The sequence below is a fragment of the Dipteris shenzhenensis genome, chromosome 19 (assembly GCF_047967505.1).
Source record: "Dipteris shenzhenensis isolate YYH24624 ecotype China chromosome 19, Dip_SZ_1.0, whole genome shotgun sequence".
NCBI classification, from domain to species: Eukaryota; Viridiplantae; Streptophyta; class Polypodiopsida; order Gleicheniales; family Dipteridaceae; genus Dipteris; species Dipteris shenzhenensis.
The window spans coordinates 1,489,548-1,510,375 of NC_141614.1; the positions used below are offsets into that span (position 1 = coordinate 1,489,548).

Sequence of the window (20,828 nt, forward strand, 5' to 3'; positions counted from 1 at the left end):
ATCAAAAGTGAAAATAATCTACACTCATCATTTCTAAAATATCAAACACTGTTAATCAAATCATGCCAAAGTCAACAAAAGTGAGTAACATATTTGACACATGATACTTTTTGGAAGGATATAATAAAACTCGAAATTCAATTTGAAACTTTATCCATCCTTATCAAATTCTCTTTGTACTTCTGGAGACTCTAGCGAGCTCGACTAAGAGCACTAGAAATGTTAGTATTGACCAAAGATGGATGTTTATATCCTCTCTGGTGTGACATCATACTACCAATTACTAAATGGTAAACTAAATCATTGCACTAAAATACATACCCTGTGTGATGTATGGGAAGTTACCATGCCATAGTTTAGCCTACGATGAGGTAAGTGGTTATAACTGGTCCATGATTTAAAATGCACCTAGGACAAAAAAAAATCATGATTTTTTTCTAAAAGAAATGAACAACGTTTTCAAAGTTTTTGAAATTTAGTAAAGTCCAATTTTGAAACTCGACTAAATAAGAGTCCTTTTTTTAAAACTATCATAGTCCCATGGTTTTTTTCCCCATATATTTCAAAACAAATATTGCAATATTGGTTGAACATTTACACACCCACTTGCAGGAAGTAATTTTGATCATTGGACACATGAGAAGATAAGTGTTCTCCCAAAGAGGTGGTGTACATATACACTATCTTGCAAGTTAGAATTCACCGTTAAAATATTAAAACAAAGTAATTAAGCCAATATTTTGCATACTCACTTGCATAGAATAAATTTGATCATTGGGCACGTGAGAAGATAAGTGTTCTCTGAGAGAGGTAGTGTACAAATATACAATCTTAGTGTTAATATTCAGTGTTAAATTATCAAAATAAACTATTTAACATAAACATCATCTCGATTTTACTATTCACCATTAAAATATTAAAACAAACTATTGAACAATATGCACACATAATTGAGAAAATCAAAATGATTTCTTCATTTCAAAATCAAATTTATATATATGAAATTCTCTCTATTTTAATTATGTCCTTCACGATTTTGAAGCTCTTCACAGCCCTGCTCTTCACTACCATGCCTTTTTTTGACTCCCTCTTTAGGTTCTTCTACACTATATCCTACATCCAAACCAATCTTGAAGTATTGAAGATGACTCATCATCAAGCCTCTCTTCTAGAACTGTGTCCTTCGTTAGTGTAGTAGGGACCTAACTTGTGTGTTGAATACTGAGGGCTTGACTACTAAGGTCCTGACTAGTATGTTGCTCTGGACCAATCTAAGAGGTTTGAGTTGTAAGCCCATCACTACATGCTATAGGTTTTGCTTCTTGCTTGCCCCACCTTCTCTACAAATGAGCTTCTTTAGAACAATCTACAAGGTTTGAGATACAAGTTCATCACTACCTGGTAGTACGTCTACTTCACATTCACTACTCCACTTTCCTATCTCTTAAAAATGACATCCTTTTGGGTTCGATGCTTTGGATGTGGACCTCCAGTGCCTTACCTTTACCTTCCACTACAACACTTTTGTTGCTTTCTTGTTGCCACCTTCCCTTATGAGAAGTAGGCCCTCAATGGTTATGTGCAATCTTTCGTCCACTAGCCTCTTTGTGTATTGTTACAAATGTGTGTCGTCTAATGTAGAGCTACCATGCTTAGGTTCAAAGTTGTTGAGTCCTATGTGACGTTTTCACTCAAGTCCATGTTTGAGCTTGCTTACTCGATCGTTGAATATAGGTATGCGATTGAAGTATGTATCAAAGTACTCAATAAGATGTTGAGCACGAATGATGGACCATCGCCCTTATGCACAAATACCATGTCACAAGATCTGGATGCCAATGCCACCTGCAAAATGATCCTCATACCACAACACCATGCCATGCAACACCTTTCCACTCACTCTCTTGAATGTAGATGCCAAAATAACAAACAATGCATCCCATTGTCCATCTATGATAAACAAGATCAATGTTGCTCTTTCATGTTGTACCATAAGATCTTGTATCACAACTGTTACAAGCTCAACAATACCTAGCACTGGAAGATCCTCTAGTTCATCAAAGAACAAATCAAATGGGTGCTCCTAAGAATCATTGTCCACTACCTCAAGTTTTTATGTATCAAGTCCATTGACTATGGCAACATTTGAACTATTGTCTAATAAACCAAAGAACAAATCAAATGGGTGCTCCTAAGAATCATTATCCATTGCCTCAAATTTTTATGACTAATTCCATCGACTTTGGAAACGTTTTTACTATTGTCTTAATGGCAAACATGAAATTCTAGTGACAGGCTTCAACTTGTATTGTGTTTTTTAAGGTAGTTGCCTTTACCTCTATATATCAACTTTATGAAAACAAGATTCTTCACTTGTACCTCCTTTATTAGTGCTGCATCGCTATTCTAAGATTTCATCCACCTCATGGTCCAACTCTTGGCAACAATTTTGCGTAGCCCACATTAATCTAGCTTTTCAACGGCTCTACAATGGTTCTCTTATCCTTTAAAAAGTATGCACTTTGAGTGGTCTTCAAATAGACAAAGGTAAACTATGACTATTGCAAACTTCTTTATGTACTTCTTAGATAGAAAGTTCCCTTCTAGGTTCATTACATGCAATTTTGCATGTTTTAAAGTTTTGTCCACAATGGGCTTGAACTTGCATCTTTCAAGAAACTTGTTTCAAGAGAGCATGTGCTGTACTTTTTTTTAAACTGGCATGTAATTTTCATGAGAGCGAGATGGCCCTCACCTCTCCTATTCCAACCCATTAGTTAATTAGTTTTGATGCATGGAGACTTAATTAACCTATGTTTATCTATATCTTAATTATTTATGCTTTAATTTTTATTTCTCCATAGCTTAATTCATATTATGCATATACAATGTCCAAAGGGGACTTCCCCAAAGGTTCAAGAAAACATTCAAACTCAAAACCTTCTTTTTCCCACACGCAAGCTCTACCACTAAGCTTTAAAGTAATATTATGTGCCCCTTTCTTTATAATAGTATTATATATCCGCCCTCATCCCCCTCCCCCTTCGGAATGTCCTTTCCTCTTTAATGCCCCTCCCCCCCCTCCCCTCTTTCTTTCGTTTAAGCCCAATCTCACACGACCCTCCATCTTTAATGCCCTTGCCCCTCCACCTTTTTCTAAAATCAAGCTCTCCCCCTTCCCCTTAAGAGAGATTAATTTCAAGGGTACATGTTTGCCCCTCCCCCTTCCCTTTATTTAATTCAAGCCCTCCCAACTACATCCCTAAATATTTTGCCATCATATACCACTCCCCCCTCCCCCACACCAACAAATTAATTCATATGAGTTTTCGCCAATTGGGGGGGGCCTATTATCATCCTCCCATAAAGTGTAGCTTCATAAACTATGTCAATCCACCTAAACTCATTAAATGTTGCAATCAAGTTTACACACTTTGGGACATTGCATCATGTAATACTAGATCATCACTCGAAAGCCTACTAGGAGTTGGTGTTTGGTTCAGCTTGCATTCTCGTATAACCTCCGTTCAACTGCTCATCGCGCTTTCTTTAATTGATAAACAAAGAAGCTCGATCAATATGCACTATCAACATGGAACCACCTATAGCTATATACTTTGTCAAGTATGATAGTGGCTAGCGAAAATACAAAAGGTAGACACAAATGCTACATTGCAAAAAAATCGAGAAAGGCAAAGGCAAAGGCAAGGATGGAGCGAGAGGGAAGATTTACGCTAACAAAAGAATGAGGGAAGGGGAGATCTACGGTGAAGGGAGGGGAGGGGATAAGGGAGGGGAGATCCATGGTGACAGAAACATTAGGAGAAGTGGGGGAGCCAAGGGGGATGCAAGTGGAAGAACGTCTACACGAGGAGAGGCGGTGGAGGAGGAAAGTTGTGAAGCAAGGGGGAGAGAAGATGCAAGTGGTTGGTTCAACGGAAGGGAAGGGAAAACCATGTACCCAGGGTCAACAAGGAGCCTCTAAGGGAAGGGAAAACCATGTACCCAGGTTCAACAAGGAGCCTCTAAATAAATCACAACATGTATATGGTCCTAGAAACGCCAACTTGGGGCCTTTCTCTGACTTCAAGGACAGCAGGCGAGAGGCCACCCATAGCATGCAGACAATGACAGCTGAGCATTCCAACAACCCTGAACCTGAAGGATGAAGACGAGTGTTAGGGGGCCCTTTTCTTTGGCCGACAGCAACATCAGCGGTCAATGTGACCTGTAGACGTGGCAGATTTTGTTTCTGCCCTGTCCGGGCCTTCGTTCTGACGGCCAGCAGTAATGCTGGCTGACTGCTGCCCTTGACACATAATTTAAAACCTACCAAGCTAGAGATTGCAGGCCAACTTCTTGGACACTTGAATATTCTCAGGTAGGCCATATCAAAGTTACTACCATAAGACTGCCTTTTTTTAAAGCCAATACATATTAAGTGAGATGCAGCAATGAAGTTTTAAAAAAGATGATCCCAAATAAGAGAGCGGTATCAACGTGTCAAGAAATCATGGATATCTATCATATGCACAAGACAAAACACACCAACCCATGTCCCCTAGGTACGTTTACATTTGAATGTAGATACTTGGGCCACGCTTATCCATTCCAAGTTAGTGTGCTGAGAAAATGAGAGGCATCTGCTTTATTGATAGATCAGCGACTTGCCTGCCCAATGGGCTCCCTTCGTGGGCGTCTAGTGATAAAATGTGGGAAACCTTAGAAATCCTTATCCATATGAACAAGACATCATGCAAACATCAAAGCCAAAAATATATGTACATAACGACGTCAATTTGACCAGAGGAAGAAACAAGAGAGAACAGTACCTAAACACTGTCTTTAGAGTTTCGGATAAAGAGTGGCAACTTTATCCGGGGAAGGAAGTGTCTATTCAATGCCCACAATGAATAGCAACTATCCTATGATTCTTTTAGCAACTTTTTTCGCTCAAAGGAAGATGGCAGATTGTGTATAAAACAATGAAGTCCTGCACAAAAAGAGCATTTCCCAAGGACATGACGTTCAAATATCGAAAAGCATCTTTTAGGGCGGGGGGAATTATCAAAGAGCACAATGCCTAGCATGCAGACAAAATTTATGATGCCTAAAGACGCATTCACCAGGTCCATGCCAGTTGTTCAGGCAATAAATAGAGTTTGAGCTGGCACAGACGAGAAAGTACTTGTTGGGGGGGGGGGGTTATCAAAGAGCACAATGCCTAGCATGCAGACAAAATTTATGATGCCTAAAGACGCATTCACCAGGCAGGTTCGTGCCGGTTGTTCAGGCAATAAATAGAGTTTGAGCTGGCACAGACGAGAAAGTACTTCTTCAAATATTCACACTTAGCTGCCTCTCCAATATATGCCACTTCTAGAAATATCAAAATTCAGATTACAAACTACTGAATCAAAGAAAGTTCCATTTCAAGGAAAAAATAGATCATGAAGTGAGCACCTCATTTTCAACACCTGTGAGACGGTTTAATATACATTTTTCACCTATAATTTTTGCTGAACATTGTCTAGCAACGCACATCAACATTGTGCAGGCATATCAATTTGCATCTTGGCACACTCAGTCAGTAATTCAACTTAGGCTGGCCTGATAATAACTTTATACAAAACAATACACCTGCGGAGATGTTACAGGTCAGAGCAGAAATTTGAAAATGCTATCAGAGAAGGATGCATTTGCAATCTCATGTAAGTCCATTGGGTAACCTATTTACAAATGCATAAGTACAGTAAAGGGAGTGCATATCACATATGACAAACTTTTGCCTCTTTTTATAGCAGCATAGCAGCCTCAAGAAGCAACCCATAAACCACCATATCAAAACACGGCCTAAAGCACAGGCCAGACTCCCCACGCTCGCACAACCAACTGGCTCAGCTCTTAAAAACAATTCATCCAAAACCAATGCAAGCTTGCATTCCATTCCAGAAGGAATTCGGTAAACAACACTACTAAGTCAGTCCTGGAGAGGATTTTGGAGATGTTATCATACAAAGCAAGGGAAGGATAGATAACAAGACAACTTCATTACTATTGATTAAAGGGTTGATCTTAAGAATTGCACAAGAAGATATAACAATGCGATAAACAGACCCACTTGGTATAGGTCTCCTTGAGGATTTTCGTCCATTTGGAAAAACTGCACAGTGAAGACAAACAGATTGTAACACTTTAATGCAACTCCAAAACAATCTTTGAAAAATCTAGACTCAAAGGTTATGAATCTAGCAGCTTTGAGAACCTACCTTGGCGGGGTCTCCAGACGGATCCCGAAAATAAGTGGGCCTGTCCTCATCTTTTTCCTTCTGTACAAGCTTAGTAACATCCTGCACTGCCTCAACTGCATCTTTTCCACTTTCTACAGCTGAATACGCAAGCCTAGAAGCCCAGAAATACGCCTGTGCAATGGCAGATGAGCCAGACAGATTCCACTCCTCCACATGCTCTAGAACCTGGCCACTGATCTGATTAAGTGTGTATGTAGCCTTAATGCTCAAAATTAGGTCACCTCCTAAAATGGACGGTGTAAATTTGGGATTGCCTCGCAAGACCCATCTAATGTTTAAGACACTTGTTGATTGCATCACCATTTCACGCACCGCCTGAGGCAAACCGCAGCAGATGGGATCATCTGTGTCTCAGTAAACTTCCATAAATTCCAATCAAGCTGTAGCGTCCAAACACTGCAGAAAAGGAAAGTGTTGGAGCTGACATCCTAAAAAACATGGAAACAGGAAACCATTTTGGTACATAAGGACAGATCTCAAATGACCCGATGTGGAACATAGTATTGGGTGGTGCAACAAGGTCTATTGAACTTGAGCATCTATATTTTACATGGGTATGATATAAAATCCTTCATCTGAAGTCCTGATGTTTAATATGAGCAGGCAATAACTAAATGCCATCAAAGGGAGGACTCTGAACCAATGTTTCATTCAACTCATCCTGCTTTAGCACAATTACATTAAAGAGTGGATTGTTTCACAAACTCCAAATTTCCTCTTCGAAGGATTGTGACACTCCACGATTTAAATCCATCTCATTTACAATTGCTTTGTTCACTACAAGCACTACATTCTTACAATTGCTTTGTCATTCTATGTTAGTACCCTCTCATGTGTCAAAGAAGAGAGCTGAACCCTCACTAATCAAAATAGTAAATATGGTATGATGTGGACTGTTGCCAACATATGATGGAGATGACCTCTGTGTAAGTTCTTCCACCCTATGTTACACCAATACTCAAGGAGGGGATGGCAGACCTTCTCTATACGGTATTCCTGAAGGAACGAATTACCTTATAATTCTACTAACACATGTTTTCTTCCCACTCAAGCAACACCCCTAAATTTGCTAGTGGACAATGTCTAGGAGACTGTTGCTAGCATCACAGCCTTGGGGAGGGTGGGGGGCATATGCAGCCTGTTGCCACATTGTGAACATTTCACTACACATCATATACCTTACACTTGATCTGGGAGAGAGGTTTCCAGGAAGATTCTAAACTGCAGCAAGGCTTGGGCAAAGCTTGGCTTGCAAGCGCATCTTCTATATTCTCATGAATCAAGGAATCCATTGGTTGCATAGCCCGCCACACTGGTTGTTGGTGCATGCTACTGGGTTACCATGGGTAGTGAGCAATCACCCTCTGTAATGGATTGCAAAGCAAACAACTTTTCCATTTTATTACCAGCACCTCACAGAGAGCTTAATGTGTGTTATTTTACAAGCACATAATATAAGGTTTTTTCTTTCTGGGGGGTGTGGGTGTGTGGTCATCATGTGTGTTGTGTGTGCGTTTTTTTTTTTTTTTGGGGGGTGGGGGGCGAGCAGGGGACATTAAACTGACGTCAGAATGGCAACACTACATGTACTATTCACCTTCATGTTGTCTAGAATGATGTGATTAATCACTAAAAACCTCAACTTTTCTAATGATGATGGGAAATGCTTGGGCACCCTTTGTTTTCCACTCTTCAATCTTCTTAGCATTTCTATTAGGCTTTTGGGAGAGTGTTCTCCACAATCTTCCATAAGCCTTACCAATGAGCAACATTCATGTAGCCTAGAACGATGTGAATAATCAATGAAAACCTCAAAATGTTAGTTATTATGGGCATTGCTTGTGCACTCTTAGTTTCCCACTCTTCACTTTTCTTGGCATTTCTATTAGGCTTTTGTGAGAGTGTTTTTCACAATCTTCCATAAGCCTTTACCAATGTTGCTCATTTTATGTAGTGAACGTCTGCTCTGGATAATTCGTTGAGCCTTTAAGTTCTCTTCCAAATGAGGCATGTAGGACATTCTATCTAATGCCATACTTGCAGCAAATAGAAGAGTCCAAATTGATGACGATTCCCATTAATAACTTAATAAAAGATGAAACCCCTAATGTAACTTGTTTGTAAATTCGAGAAGAGAGCTGTGATACTTGTGAATTTTATCTGTCTTAAAACTGTGTAAGGAAGAGGGGGAACTAGAATTGGAAAAGGGGAAGAGAGATTAGCAGGCAGAGGAGTGAAGAGAGGGGGCGGGGTTGGGGGGAAGAGAGAGAGAGAGAGAGGCGTTGAAGTAAAAAGGCGCTCAATGTGGATGGAGGATAAGACATCAAATGAATACACACTTGAAAATGAGTGGGGCTGGGGCTTTTATAGTGCTTCCGCCAAATCCTCCCAATTAGCCCTCTAGCTAATTTTTCCCCGAGTGCTGATGCCACTAATCTAGCATTAATTGCCCCTTAATTACAGCCATCCCTTCCAAAAAAAATTCTCTAATGGTGGCTGTCCAGAATGAGCATCTTATGTCTACATATGCTGCTCATCGACCTACCAAAGGGGGGGTTGCTCTTCCACTATTCTTTCAGGCTTTTGGAGATATTAGCATGCATGAGGATAGATAGACCTGTAGGGGGAGGGGATGAGGCTGCCGTGTGGGCAGCAGTATGGCTGCCACATGGACAGCACATAGATCTACTGTTATGTCAAGAGCATGAAGCTACATGGGCTGGTACTGCAGCAGGTACAATTGGTACAAATGGTACTGCAGATGGTACAGCAGCAGCAGCAGCAGATACAGCATGGACAGGGCAAGAGGCCAGCAGAGGCAGGACAGACCTAAAAAGGACCAGAACCAAACAGCAGACCTGCACACAAGAAAGGGCCAGAGGCTGTGCAGGTAGAAAGGTCTTAAATAGGCTGGTAGACAGGTCGGCTTAACCGGCAGTAGACAGACTCGGTCGGCCCAGTCTGAGCAAACTGGTTAGCTGACTGTCCACTCGACCTAACCCTAACAGGTCGGCCAGATCAGGGGGCCAGCCGGCCCATTTTGCTGGGGATTTTACCCTGTTTTAAGGGCTCCAGGAAGCCATAGACATTTCTGAAAGCCTTGGAACAGGCTGCATCCAGAGCAGCAGAAGAGGGCCAAGAAGTCAGTATCATGAGTGCTAAGCATGAAGATCACCTTGCATGAGTGAAGAGAAGTGGGAGCACCAGATACACAGATAGTTCTTGCAGGGCAGAAATCCAGATGTCTGCAACACACCTAGGTGCAGACCCACTCACAGTAGGAGGGCATAAGGGTGCAGCAAAGGGAGCTTTGCCTGTAGGACACCAATGCAGCATATCTCTGCAGGAGTGACTCAGCCTTGAGCACCTACAAGAGTCAGATGCCTTCAAGGATTCTTGAAGGAAAGAGGGATTATGCATCAACGTGCAGCCCTTTATGCACCTCAGCTTTGGGCTTCCTTCCATTTGGTGATTGAGACCACTCCTTCTACGTCATGAAATTGTCATTGCAAGAGATGTTAGAAACAATATACTTATTAATTAAAAGGGTTAGGGGCACCTTTTATCGTTATCTAAGATTTTCCCCCCTAACTGTAGTTAGAGGTTGAGTTATTGTTAGCACATGTGGTTTAACCCTCGTTAGGTGCTACGCCATTTTGTCATGTTGGGCAGCCCTTCTACTCTATTTTTTCATCTTACAATCTTGAGTTCAGCTTGCTCCCTCCATCTCAATTGTCACACATGGGACTCTAGACGTAAAGTGCATGGGGGGGCATGGATGTGCATTGAGGCGCGTCCTTCTAGGATGGAGGGAGCTAGAGCATTGAAACTCCCTAACGACTAGATCCACCCTAAGACATGCAATTCCATGAATGAATGTGGTGAACTTTGCCATACAGCCAGTGGGCTCCTGCCAACAAGTGAAATGATGATAAAGCTCTCGCTAGGTAAAGCAGCGATGAGCATAAATGCTCTCGTGGTGTGGAATGGCGGCAAACGTAAGGCTCTTGCTATGCGAAAACAGTGGTGATCATGGAGGGTCTTGCTAGGGAAACCGCAATGAAACGGCCAAGAGTAGAACTTTGGCTATGTCGTGCATGCATGGAGAGTGCATGGGCTCCATGCATATTTAGTTTGGAATTTGTAGGTTGACTTCAATTGCCTCTTACCAACCAATCAGTATCACTTTAGGTCATCCTTTACCATCTCCTTCACAAAGTATCCACTTGTTTACTGCATTTATGTTATTTCTGTAATATTATGTTTTGGTGCTAATGCTTTTTCATTTCTACACTAAGATATTTTGCAAAATATGTACCTTTTTCCTTGCATAGATCAAAGATAGTAAGTATCTAGGCCTAGTACATAAGGATTGACGCCTTGGGGGTTAATGGGCTTGAGGGTACCACAAGTCATCACAGTGACAATTTTTATACAAGACAAAGCATGCAGATTTTACTAACTATTTTATAACATGCTGCATTCTGAGCCATAATATAAATTGTGTACAAAACTCAAAAAGAAGCAAGGATAAGTCACCACCGGCTTTATTATACTGGTATCATCAGGAGCCATCTTTCCTATGAAAAGATGTTCAATTCCTTGACCAAAACCTCAGCACCTAAATTCTCCATCTTTCTTAAAACATTCAAGATTTAGTGACATCGAGAGAGGTACTTCCCTGGATGCAATTCACTAGAAGATTGCCATCCCAATACTTTGCAAACACATCATAAGGACCTTTGAAAGACCCTACTAGTTTACCTTCCATGCATGGCTTCAAAGGACCTTAATAACTGGTATTGTTAAGGTCATGTGAGGAAAACGTACTCCAAGATGCTTTCAATGTCTATGCATAGAAAACAATTTTTTAGAGCCTTCAAAGGCATTGCAAGGAAAACAAACATACGTTCTTTCAAACATCAGGGCAATACCCCTTTACTTTTGTCACCTTATTTTACACATTCCATGTCCAAGCTTAAGGCCAAGGCAGGAAGAGAAGTTTTACAACGCATGTATATTGTCAGGTCTGACAAGGGAAATAGCCAAAGATTCAATGCATTATGCACCAGGTTAATCACACCGAGCAAACACAAAAATAGCTGAAGAATAAAGCCACATGATCAGATAATAGGAGATTTCATCTTACCACAGAAGGGTTATCTAATGCAGCTTTCATCCAAGATGGCCTCTTATATTTCTCACGACCTGTAAAGGATCGAAGAGGATCCTGCAAGGATACAATAATCATCACATCAGTATGCCCAAGGAGCCAAACCTTATAACATTAAAATAATTGAATGTATAGCAAAAAAATCAAGATCTAGATGTCTGCACAGCTTTCTGCCTTTCTGGGTATGGCATGGCAATGAATGATGAAGAGGATGTTGACCTGGGCTTGATGAATTGTTAAGCTGCAAAGATGGGCAAGAAACAGACAGCCTCTAATATTAAGAAGCGCTCAGAGCCTCTATCATAAAAACAACATGACTAAGAGCCTCTTGATGTCCTTTTTCAGTCATCATCCATTTTTATCTCTCACTACTTCTAATTAAGTTTCAAGGTTATATGTACTCCTCGGGTTTCAGAATAATGTCAGGCCTGTCTATTTAGAAGTTCTTTCCTGTTTTACAAAAGATAAATAGAACGTGAAAGGATTCAAGAAATTATAAGGATGATATATTGTTTATGATGCCAGGTATTGACGCATTGGTTGCATCAAGAAACCACAAGATTGTAAGTGAAGTTCCCAGCATATTTGTTCAAGCTGCAAATTACATATTGCTGTTAGATTCATTTGCTAGGTGAATCAATGGCCTTAGGCAGCACCAAATTGAAAAGTGTGCCTTCCAAGTTAGGCAGAACCACACAAGCCACCAATTGGCAGCAGTGATGGTTTTTCATCTGCCCTTAAGAGGGTTGGACCTCAAGCTCCATCTAACAAATGACTTGGAAAAGAGACCAGTGTACTTGCTTGAAGTTAGCAGCTAAGAGTGAAATTCTGCTGCAAAAATCTGGGGTTCATCATATATTTTGCCATGCTTGCAGATGCCGTAATCAATAATTTTGTGACAGCTGAGAAACTTTGGATTTGTCACTGGTATGAAGCTCAAAGCATGACAAAGACTTTTAATAAGCTTGGAAATGCATATAAAAGGCACTATATCAGTGAACCAATTGATTTCAAAATAATGATTTGTGTCAAGCGTCCAAAAATACCTTGTACTTCACAGAAAAAGCAAAGCATCCCAGTGCTCTGTTACCCTCTCTCATCTCCAATATGTCTCTGACAAGCTGCCGAGCCGTTGCCTCCACAGCTGGACTGCTTATGCATTCAAAATCATTACATAACTGACCAAAAGATATGCCATCAACTAGTTTGTCTGCCTCAGACCTTTCTACAGATGTGGCAACAGCAGATGACACATCGCTACCATCAGTTGGTGTGGCTGCCCGTACTGAAATAAGAGACACAATAAACATACGTCACACAGAAAATTAAAATTGAGATTACATATCTTCTTTGAATCGTTCCTTTTTCAATTGAGTATCCAAAATGCATTCGTAAAGGCTGCATCCAGTCTTGGGCACCCCTGGCCCAAACATGAGAATGCACAACTCTATCTTGGCCCAAGAACATGTGCTAAAATAGAGGAAGAACAAAACAGCAAGAAAACCGTTGCCACAAATATCCAAAAGAGTAAGGCTTGAGCACCCGTGCCCCAAGCATGAGAATGCATAACTCTCCCTTGGCCCAAGGACATCGTAAAATAGAGGAAGAAGTAAGAAGAAATAAAACCCTTGCCACGAATATCCACAAAAGTAAGCCATAATGTCAGCAATAGAATCACTTCTGTTGCAGATGCCAATAGTGTATATGCTAGAGAGTGCATCATGCGAATGCTTGTATGCTACTATACAAGGGGGCACATTAGATACCGCCAGTAATGGGCATTCTACACATAGTTCCAGGCAAGCATCAGCAAACTGCAAACTTTTGCAAACATGGGCAGGGAGATCATGTGTGAAACAAATGCAAGCCTTACGAATTCCAGCCTGCAGAACAGCTGTCGGCTACCTTTGCTCAGAAGAAAAGTTAGCTACCCCCATTTTGCAGCCTGAGGCACGTACTGTTTCTGTTTTTGCTGTCAAGGCAGCATATTACAGTTATTGAACATGAAAATGTATGCTGTCCATTTTGGTTGAAAGGCAGCATACATATTACATTAAAAGGATAAAACGTAACACTGAACATGAAATGGACAGCATACACTTAAAAGCAATAAAGGATTTAAATGCTTTGCTTCTAAGCTCGGGTTCTGTTTTAGATGATTGCATGTGTATACATGGAGGTGTGATTCTTTCAGTTGGTATCAGAGCTGCATTTACCTGAATTATATGTGCTCCATACTTTGCCAGTTGCCTGACCGTGGAGTTCGAATGGATGAAGACGATTCAAAAGTAGTATTGCTGTCTAGCCTTCCTCCTAGCTATGGTGAAATCGTCAAAATTCTTCGGGTAAATGCTGATATGACCTTGGATGAAATGATCTCAACCCTACTTGATGAATAACGACGACAGACTTCAGATACAATTGAAGATCGAGCCTATTCAGTCCAGCAAGAAGAAGGGTGCAAAGAAACCAATGCATTGTGATTACTGCAATCATTCAGGACACACAGAGGATTACTGCTTCAAAAAATGGGATGACGAAGCTTCTGAGGAGAAAGTGAAGAAAGAATCTGCACACATCCTTGCAGAAGAATTTGCAGGTTTGTGTATTGATGGTCCGCGTTTAGTTGAGGGTGACTGGGCATTCTAGCGTTGTGTTTCTAGTAAAATTATGAATAAGGGAGAACATGACAACCTCAGTTACGATCAGCATCTTTGCATTTACTGACATGGCAACAGATTGTGAGTTGTTTGCGAACTGTCTCTTCACTTGTCTGATGAATGGGGGGGCCGTTTTGGTTCTTTTGTTGGCCTCTTGTTTTCAGAGAAACACCGTTCTTTTGTGTCACTCCGTGTTTAAGAGGTGACACTGGCTGGTGTCTGAGATCATAAATTCATGGTGTTGCTGATCTAGTGGGTACTTCCAAGTGGTACCTGGCTTGCAGCAGCAACAAGCCACGGAAAGATGAAGCACCAGGCCATATATTTTTCTATGTGCATTAATGTTGCATGCTTTGGTCACAGAGTTAATTTAAGTGACGGACAGAGGGAGAGGTTTCATGACAAAGGCATTCGAAGTCTTCTGTTGTCTATTGAGGAAGTTGGTGTCAAGGACAACAACGCTAACAGAACCAGGTATCTGCCAGCTTTACATGAGCTGCTACATGCAGCCAGCATAGGTAGCATGGAGAAGCCCATGGCTAGGTAAATGCTATCCCCAGCGAAGGGCCAATGAAGGAATGGCTAGGACTTTACAGGTGGTCACTCAATAGCAGACTACTCAGCCAGTCTAGGCAGATTTGTAGGACCCTACAGGGTCGTCAATATTCTGCTGGTCGGCCAGATCTGCCTGTCCTAGTCGACCAGTTTAGATCTCACGAGCAAAATCCTGTGAGACAGCATGTGACAAGAAGGAGACTTACCAGCAATAGCAAGAGCATGAAGGTACCTTTACAAACATTTTGTCATAAACTTTGTCCATAATCCTGGAGCTTTATGTACAATTGAGTATTGCTACGTATATCTCTGGATCTGTGAGTTTTTCTTCGTAATACTTAAATTCACGAGTCATCTGAGAACGGATCTTGAGTGGTAGTAATTTTGGAAGCTTTCCATTGCACTGACTAGGCTGTAATGAGCTTGCCCGAACCGTTTTCCAACACTCTAAGAAAGAAACCAAGAAAGATATATTAATGTCCACGGGAGACCTCGGGGGCCTATGGGACAAAGTGCACAGAAAAGCGAACTCATACAAGCCTTAATGGGCTGAAGCAAAGGATACGCTAGGACCCTTGCTGAGTACTAATCTATGCTAATAGAATCATAATCATATCATATCATATCAATCAATCTATCCAGGCGCTAGAGACGAAATTGAAGCCTAGTACAGTGATGGCTCTCTTGTGGGCTGCGAAAATATCTCGTATCTGCATCTGTCAAGCTGTCTCGCGCTGCAGTGGGGGGCACGGTCTCCTCGCTCTCTGGACTCTCTGGGCTGTCTAGAGTGATCCCTCGTCTCTGTCGGTCTCCTCTGAGGAAAGCTATGATAGGTCGGACCTCAATAGGGTGTGCTCTGGGGGCTCCATTGTGTCCGGGGGCTGACCCAAATGTATAGAAGTCTGTGACGTGCCGCTGTGTCCGATCATCCTCTATGTCCTGTAGTGGTCTGACCACCCCTTGCTGCTCTCTGATCTATTGTAGAAGCGTCTCCCTGTGTCACCGCATCTCCATTAGATAGAGTCCGATACAGACCTGGTCATGGAAATGGATCAGTCGTGACAAAGGACCAAAGCCATTCCCCTCTAGGTAGAGGCAGTGGTAGCGTCCTCGAATCTCGTAGTAGGCTGGGCAAACACAGAGAAAATGCTCCTCTGTCTCAACCGTCCCCAACGTACATAGCGTGTAGATCCGCTGCTCTCTAGGTATACCTGCTGCTCTTCCTACCTCAATCCTCAGCTGATGGGATGAAACCTGCATCTGACCAATGGCAATCCTCAGTGCATGAGATACTCCTCTATCCTCCAGATACTAGGGTCTGATAATGAATCCCTCCTCTGATACTCTCTCGAACTGGTGGTTTCCGCAATGATAAATGAAAAGAACGAAAATCATGGGAAGTGGAAGGCAGCCCCCAATCATGTGCAGATTTACAAATTTCTGATAGACTTTGTAGAGGCCATAAAATACCTTCAAGCTAGCTTTGTGTTAGTGCCGCCCTTCAACCACACATATCTATGCTTGTGCGGTCTCAACTTTCAAGTACACACATAAGCCTCTTCCTTAAATTCCATTAGATCCTCTTTTCATCAGCATACTTTTTTTACCATTTACATTTTTTTTTGTCCTTTGGAAAAGAGCTTCCATAGTCTACAAGCCATTTCTTGCTTGCTGCTTTTTAATGACCAAATATCTTCAACTATCCCAACCTTCACCCCATACATCAGCTCATACGGGTTCATCCCAATCAATCATTGCTCAGTCAAAACTCTGCAAGTCCAACACATTTACCCAATGCTGAGTGTCATGGTAAAACTGCCTTAACTATGCCATTTTCCTAGGGCGAAAAGCAAGCAAAGATCATGAATACTTTGTCTTTGTGAGAATGAAATGAACTTGCCTGCTAAGCCTTCTAGCCACTACATACAAGCTACCGTATCCCTTATTTCTATTACAAAGCCTTGAGGTAAATTCCTGACAATGTGTTCACTTGCCTTCTACAATGAGCAATGGATACACCAAACTCATTGCAAGCCTCCGATCCATGTTGCTCTACTAACATGGCAAGCTTTATGAGACATGAGAGCCCTCCAAAGACTTTTTGAATTAAAACCTTGACGATCGTGATCGCAAGTCTTGTTTACACCCATCTATCATACCATCAAGAAGAATGCATTTTTTAATCAAATGAACCGCCAACATTTTAGCAAGGTAGAGTGGAAACCATTAGAAGCTGCCCGAAACACATAGTAGGCCATTCAGCAACTTAAATTGAAAATGATCTTCACACCATGAAGCCCGCATATACGCAACATAACACTGATGCAAGAGAGGGAGCGGTATAGATCGGACTCCGACAATTGGAGAAAAGAACAAGACAATAGTAAAACTCTGTGTGTGTGTGTCTCCATGTGCACGTGCACATGTGTGTGTGTGCGCACGCGCGCGCGCATGCGAGACAGATTCACTGGAATTGCCATTTACAGATACTGAACTTGAAGGGGCATTGGCTAGTTTGGGACATTCTAAATCCCCAAGTTGGGATGGCCTCACGCTGGGATTCTTTGCTGAATTTTGGGACCAAATGAGTCCTCTTCTCTTGCGCATGATCAATGATGCTTGTGTTGGAAAGGTCACCTCCCCATCTGTAAGCCCCCAATGAGGAGAGCGTGGGGGAAGGAGACCTAGGGCAAGATCTGCCCAGAGAAGAGAGAGAAAGAGGGGGCTGCGACATGGGCAGCACCTCACAGCAAACCAGAGCTTCAGAGAGTGCATTAGAGGAGCTGAAGTGCAGGAGACATGGCGGGGCATCAAGCCTTAGATCTGGCCTGGCACAGGGAGATGGAAGAGCAGCAGCAAAGAAGCGATGGTGGAGGGCCTGGCAACAGCAGATGGCAAGGAAAAGGAAGCGCTGAGTGGGCAGCACCCTGCCCTTTATAGGGCAAAGGGGCTGGCTGGTCGGCCACAAGACCCAGCACACAGCCCAAAAATAAGGGGGCATGGAAGGGGCCAGCCAGTAAGCTGTCTTAATATCAAGCTGATGTATCTGCCAATGAAAGCGGGTAGCAAAGGCAATAACAATGCGAATAGTAGTGATCTTGGAAGTGGGAGCAAAAGTCTCCTCAAAGTCAATGCCATGCTGCAGAGCATAACCCTTAGCAACAAGACGAGCTTTGTAAAAGGTCCACTGAACCATCACCTTTCTGTTTGATTTTGTGAACCCACTTAGTTCCAATGGCATTCTTGCTAAGAGGCAAATCACACAACTCCCAAGTGTTATTCTGATAGATGGAAACCAATTCAGCTTGCATGGCCTTCATCCAACAATCATTCTGAAAGGCATCTTGATGACAGAATGGCTCTTCATTGCATGCTGTAGCAACCAAAGCATAAGCAGCTAAACTAGCATAATCTTTCCGAATAGCTGCTCTCGAACGGGCTGGCAGAGGAGTGTCTTGTTTCCTATCTTTTAATGTGTCAAGGAGCCAACGGGGTATCTTTTGGACTCCAGAATTTCCCATCTTTCCTGGTCAAGAGCCCTATGCAAATGATCATGATCAAAGAGACACATATCAGGCTGAATTTCTAGCTGCACATGTGGCTGCAAATGACCAACAGATGGAGGAGATACTACCTCCGATGGACCATCATCCCGAGCATCAGATGGAAACAAACGCATCAAGCTGTCAAATATGTCAGAGGCATCAACAACGGGTTGTTTTTAACAATCAAGCAAAGGCATGGTGGAAGATTCATCAAACGCAACATCCTGACTAACAAAACACTTGCCCGTGCGGGGCTGATATAGCTTACAGCCCTTCCTCTTTGAACTATACCCAAGAAAAATGCACTTGACAGCTTTATCATCCAACTTAGTACGGGTCTATGAAGGCACATGAGCATAAGCTAAGCATCCAAAAGTCCTCATGTGGGAAATGCGAGGCTTACGACCCGTCCAAGCCTCATAAGGGGTGATAGTCTGCAATGCCTTTGTAGCACATCTATTCAAGATGTAATTTGCACACATGACCGCACCCAACCACAACTTATTAGGCAAATGTTTGCCTTTCAACATGCACCGGGCCATCTCCATCACTAATCTATTTTTCCGCTCAGCCACGGGATTCTGTTCAGGAGTATAAGGCACCGTGCATCGATGATTGATGCCACGGGTGTGAGGGAAAGAGGGGAGTGGGAGTGGAACAATGGAGACAAAGAGAGGGAGACACAAGAAGTGTGGGTGTGTAAAATGTGTTGAGCCACACCACAAACTCATAGGTTTTATTAGGATTAGGGATTCACCCTATGACTGTCTTAAGACAGTCATATGGGTCATAACTTTTAAAGGGTGGCAATGTGCCTTTACCCCAACAACCTCCCACCTAAAGGCCAATGTGCCTAAAGGGGAGAAAAGAATAAAAAATTACAGCAATATATAGTTACTGTATACAAGACCATAAAATAAGAATGGTCTCATCCTAATCCCATGATGTGGCGACAATGTGCAAACTGCTCTGTAGGCAAGCTCTTAGTGAGAGCAAATCTGCAGGATTATCATCAGTGTGCACCTTCACAAGCTCAAGCTGCTTGTCCTCCAGTACCTCCCTCATAAAATGATATTTCACATCTATGTGCTTGGTCTTCTGATGAAAGACCGGATTCTTTGCCAACATGATAGCACTCTGACTATCACAATGCAAAGCTGGCATATCTCCTGTAATGCCCAAATCTCCCACCAGCCAAGTAAGCCATATTGCTTCCTTGCAAGCCTCAGTGGCTGCAACATATTCAGCTTCAGTGGTTGACAGTGCAATGCATTTCTGCAACCGAGACACCCATGATATAGCACCTCCTGCAAATGTGAAAATATAACCGGTAGTAGACTTCCGGTTATCTGCATTCCCTGCATAGTCTGAATCTGTAAAACCATGCACCAATGCATCCTGCCTACCATAGCATATGCACAAGTCTTTGGTACCCTTGAGATACCTCAAGACGCCTTTCACTGCTTCCCAGTGCCGCTTGCCTGGATTTGCCATATACCTGCTGATGACTCCCACCGCAAAAGCAATATCCGGACGAGTGGCAACCATGGCATACATCAAAGAACCAACTGCAGATGCATACGGAACCTTGGCCATCTCAGCCTTATCATCATCTGATCTGGGGCTGTCCTTACTGCTGAGTTTTAAATGAGGAGGTAACGGGGTACTAATAGACTTCCCCCCCTCCATTTGAAACCGCTGCAGTACTTTGTCAATGTACTCCTTCTGTGACAGAAACAAAAGTCCCTTGGACCTGTCACGGATAATCCGCATACCAAGAATATGGTTTGCATCACCCAAGTCTTTCATGTCAAAAGACTTATGTAGTTACTTCTTCAAAGCACTAATCTCCTACTGAGATTTGCTGGCAATCAGCATGTCATCCACATATAGAATGAGTAGCATCAAATTGCCATCCTTTGCCCGTTTGGTGTAGGTGTACAAGCAGTGATCGGTCTCACACCTATGATACCCTTGGGACTGCATGAAGGCATCAAACTTCTTGTACCATTCTCTTGGCGCCTGCTTGAGTCCATACAAGCTCCTCTTGAGCTTACACACAAGCTGCTCTTTCCCCTTAACAGCATATCCCTCTGGCTGACTCATGTAGATCTCATCATGGAGATCTCCGTGAAGAAAAGCAGTCTTCACATCCATCTGACATAAATCCATGTCCTCATGAGCAACAAGAGCTAACACTGCTCTCAAAGTGGTCATTTTGACTACAGGGGAAAAGATCTCATCAAAGTCAATGCCCTTCTCCTGCTTAAATCCCTTGGCAACCAATCTGGCCTTCTACCTCGGTAAAGCATTTGAATCCACTTTGACTTTGTAAACCCACTTGCATGGCAAAACCTTTCTGCCTGCAGGTAGCTGCACCAAGTCTTATGTATCATTTTGAAGTAAGGAGTCCATTTCTGACTGCATGGCTTTCTCCCACTTCCTTTTCTCAGTTCTTCCCATAGCTTCCTTGAAGCTGGAAGGCTCACCACAATCTGTCAGCATGATAAAATCAGCCACATTATTGGCTCCTGGAACAAACCTATCAGGAGGCCGTTGTACACGGGTGCTCCTCCTAACATAA

At 42.4% G+C, this 20,828-nt stretch overlaps 1 protein-coding gene across 2 annotated transcripts in view; it reads right to left on the reverse strand.

Moving 5' to 3' along the window:
- Positions 1 to 6,031: 6,031 nt before the first annotated feature.
- LOC147889903 (transmembrane protein, putative (DUF2358)) overlaps positions 6,032 to 20,828 on the reverse strand; it is a 44,724-nt gene continuing 29,927 nt past the window's right edge. For both annotated transcript variants that reach the window (XM_087390853.1, XM_087390852.1), the window contains exons 2-5: positions 12,531 to 12,769; positions 11,461 to 11,541; positions 6,270 to 6,626; positions 6,032 to 6,163 (exon numbers count right to left, since the gene is read on the reverse strand). In XM_087390853.1, coding sequence (XP_087246979.1) covers positions 6,062 to 6,163; positions 6,270 to 6,626; positions 11,461 to 11,541; positions 12,531 to 12,769 — 779 coding nt within the window. In that variant the 3' untranslated portion in view covers positions 6,032 to 6,061. The remainder of the gene's footprint in view (positions 6,164 to 6,269; positions 6,627 to 11,460; positions 11,542 to 12,530; positions 12,770 to 20,828) is intronic.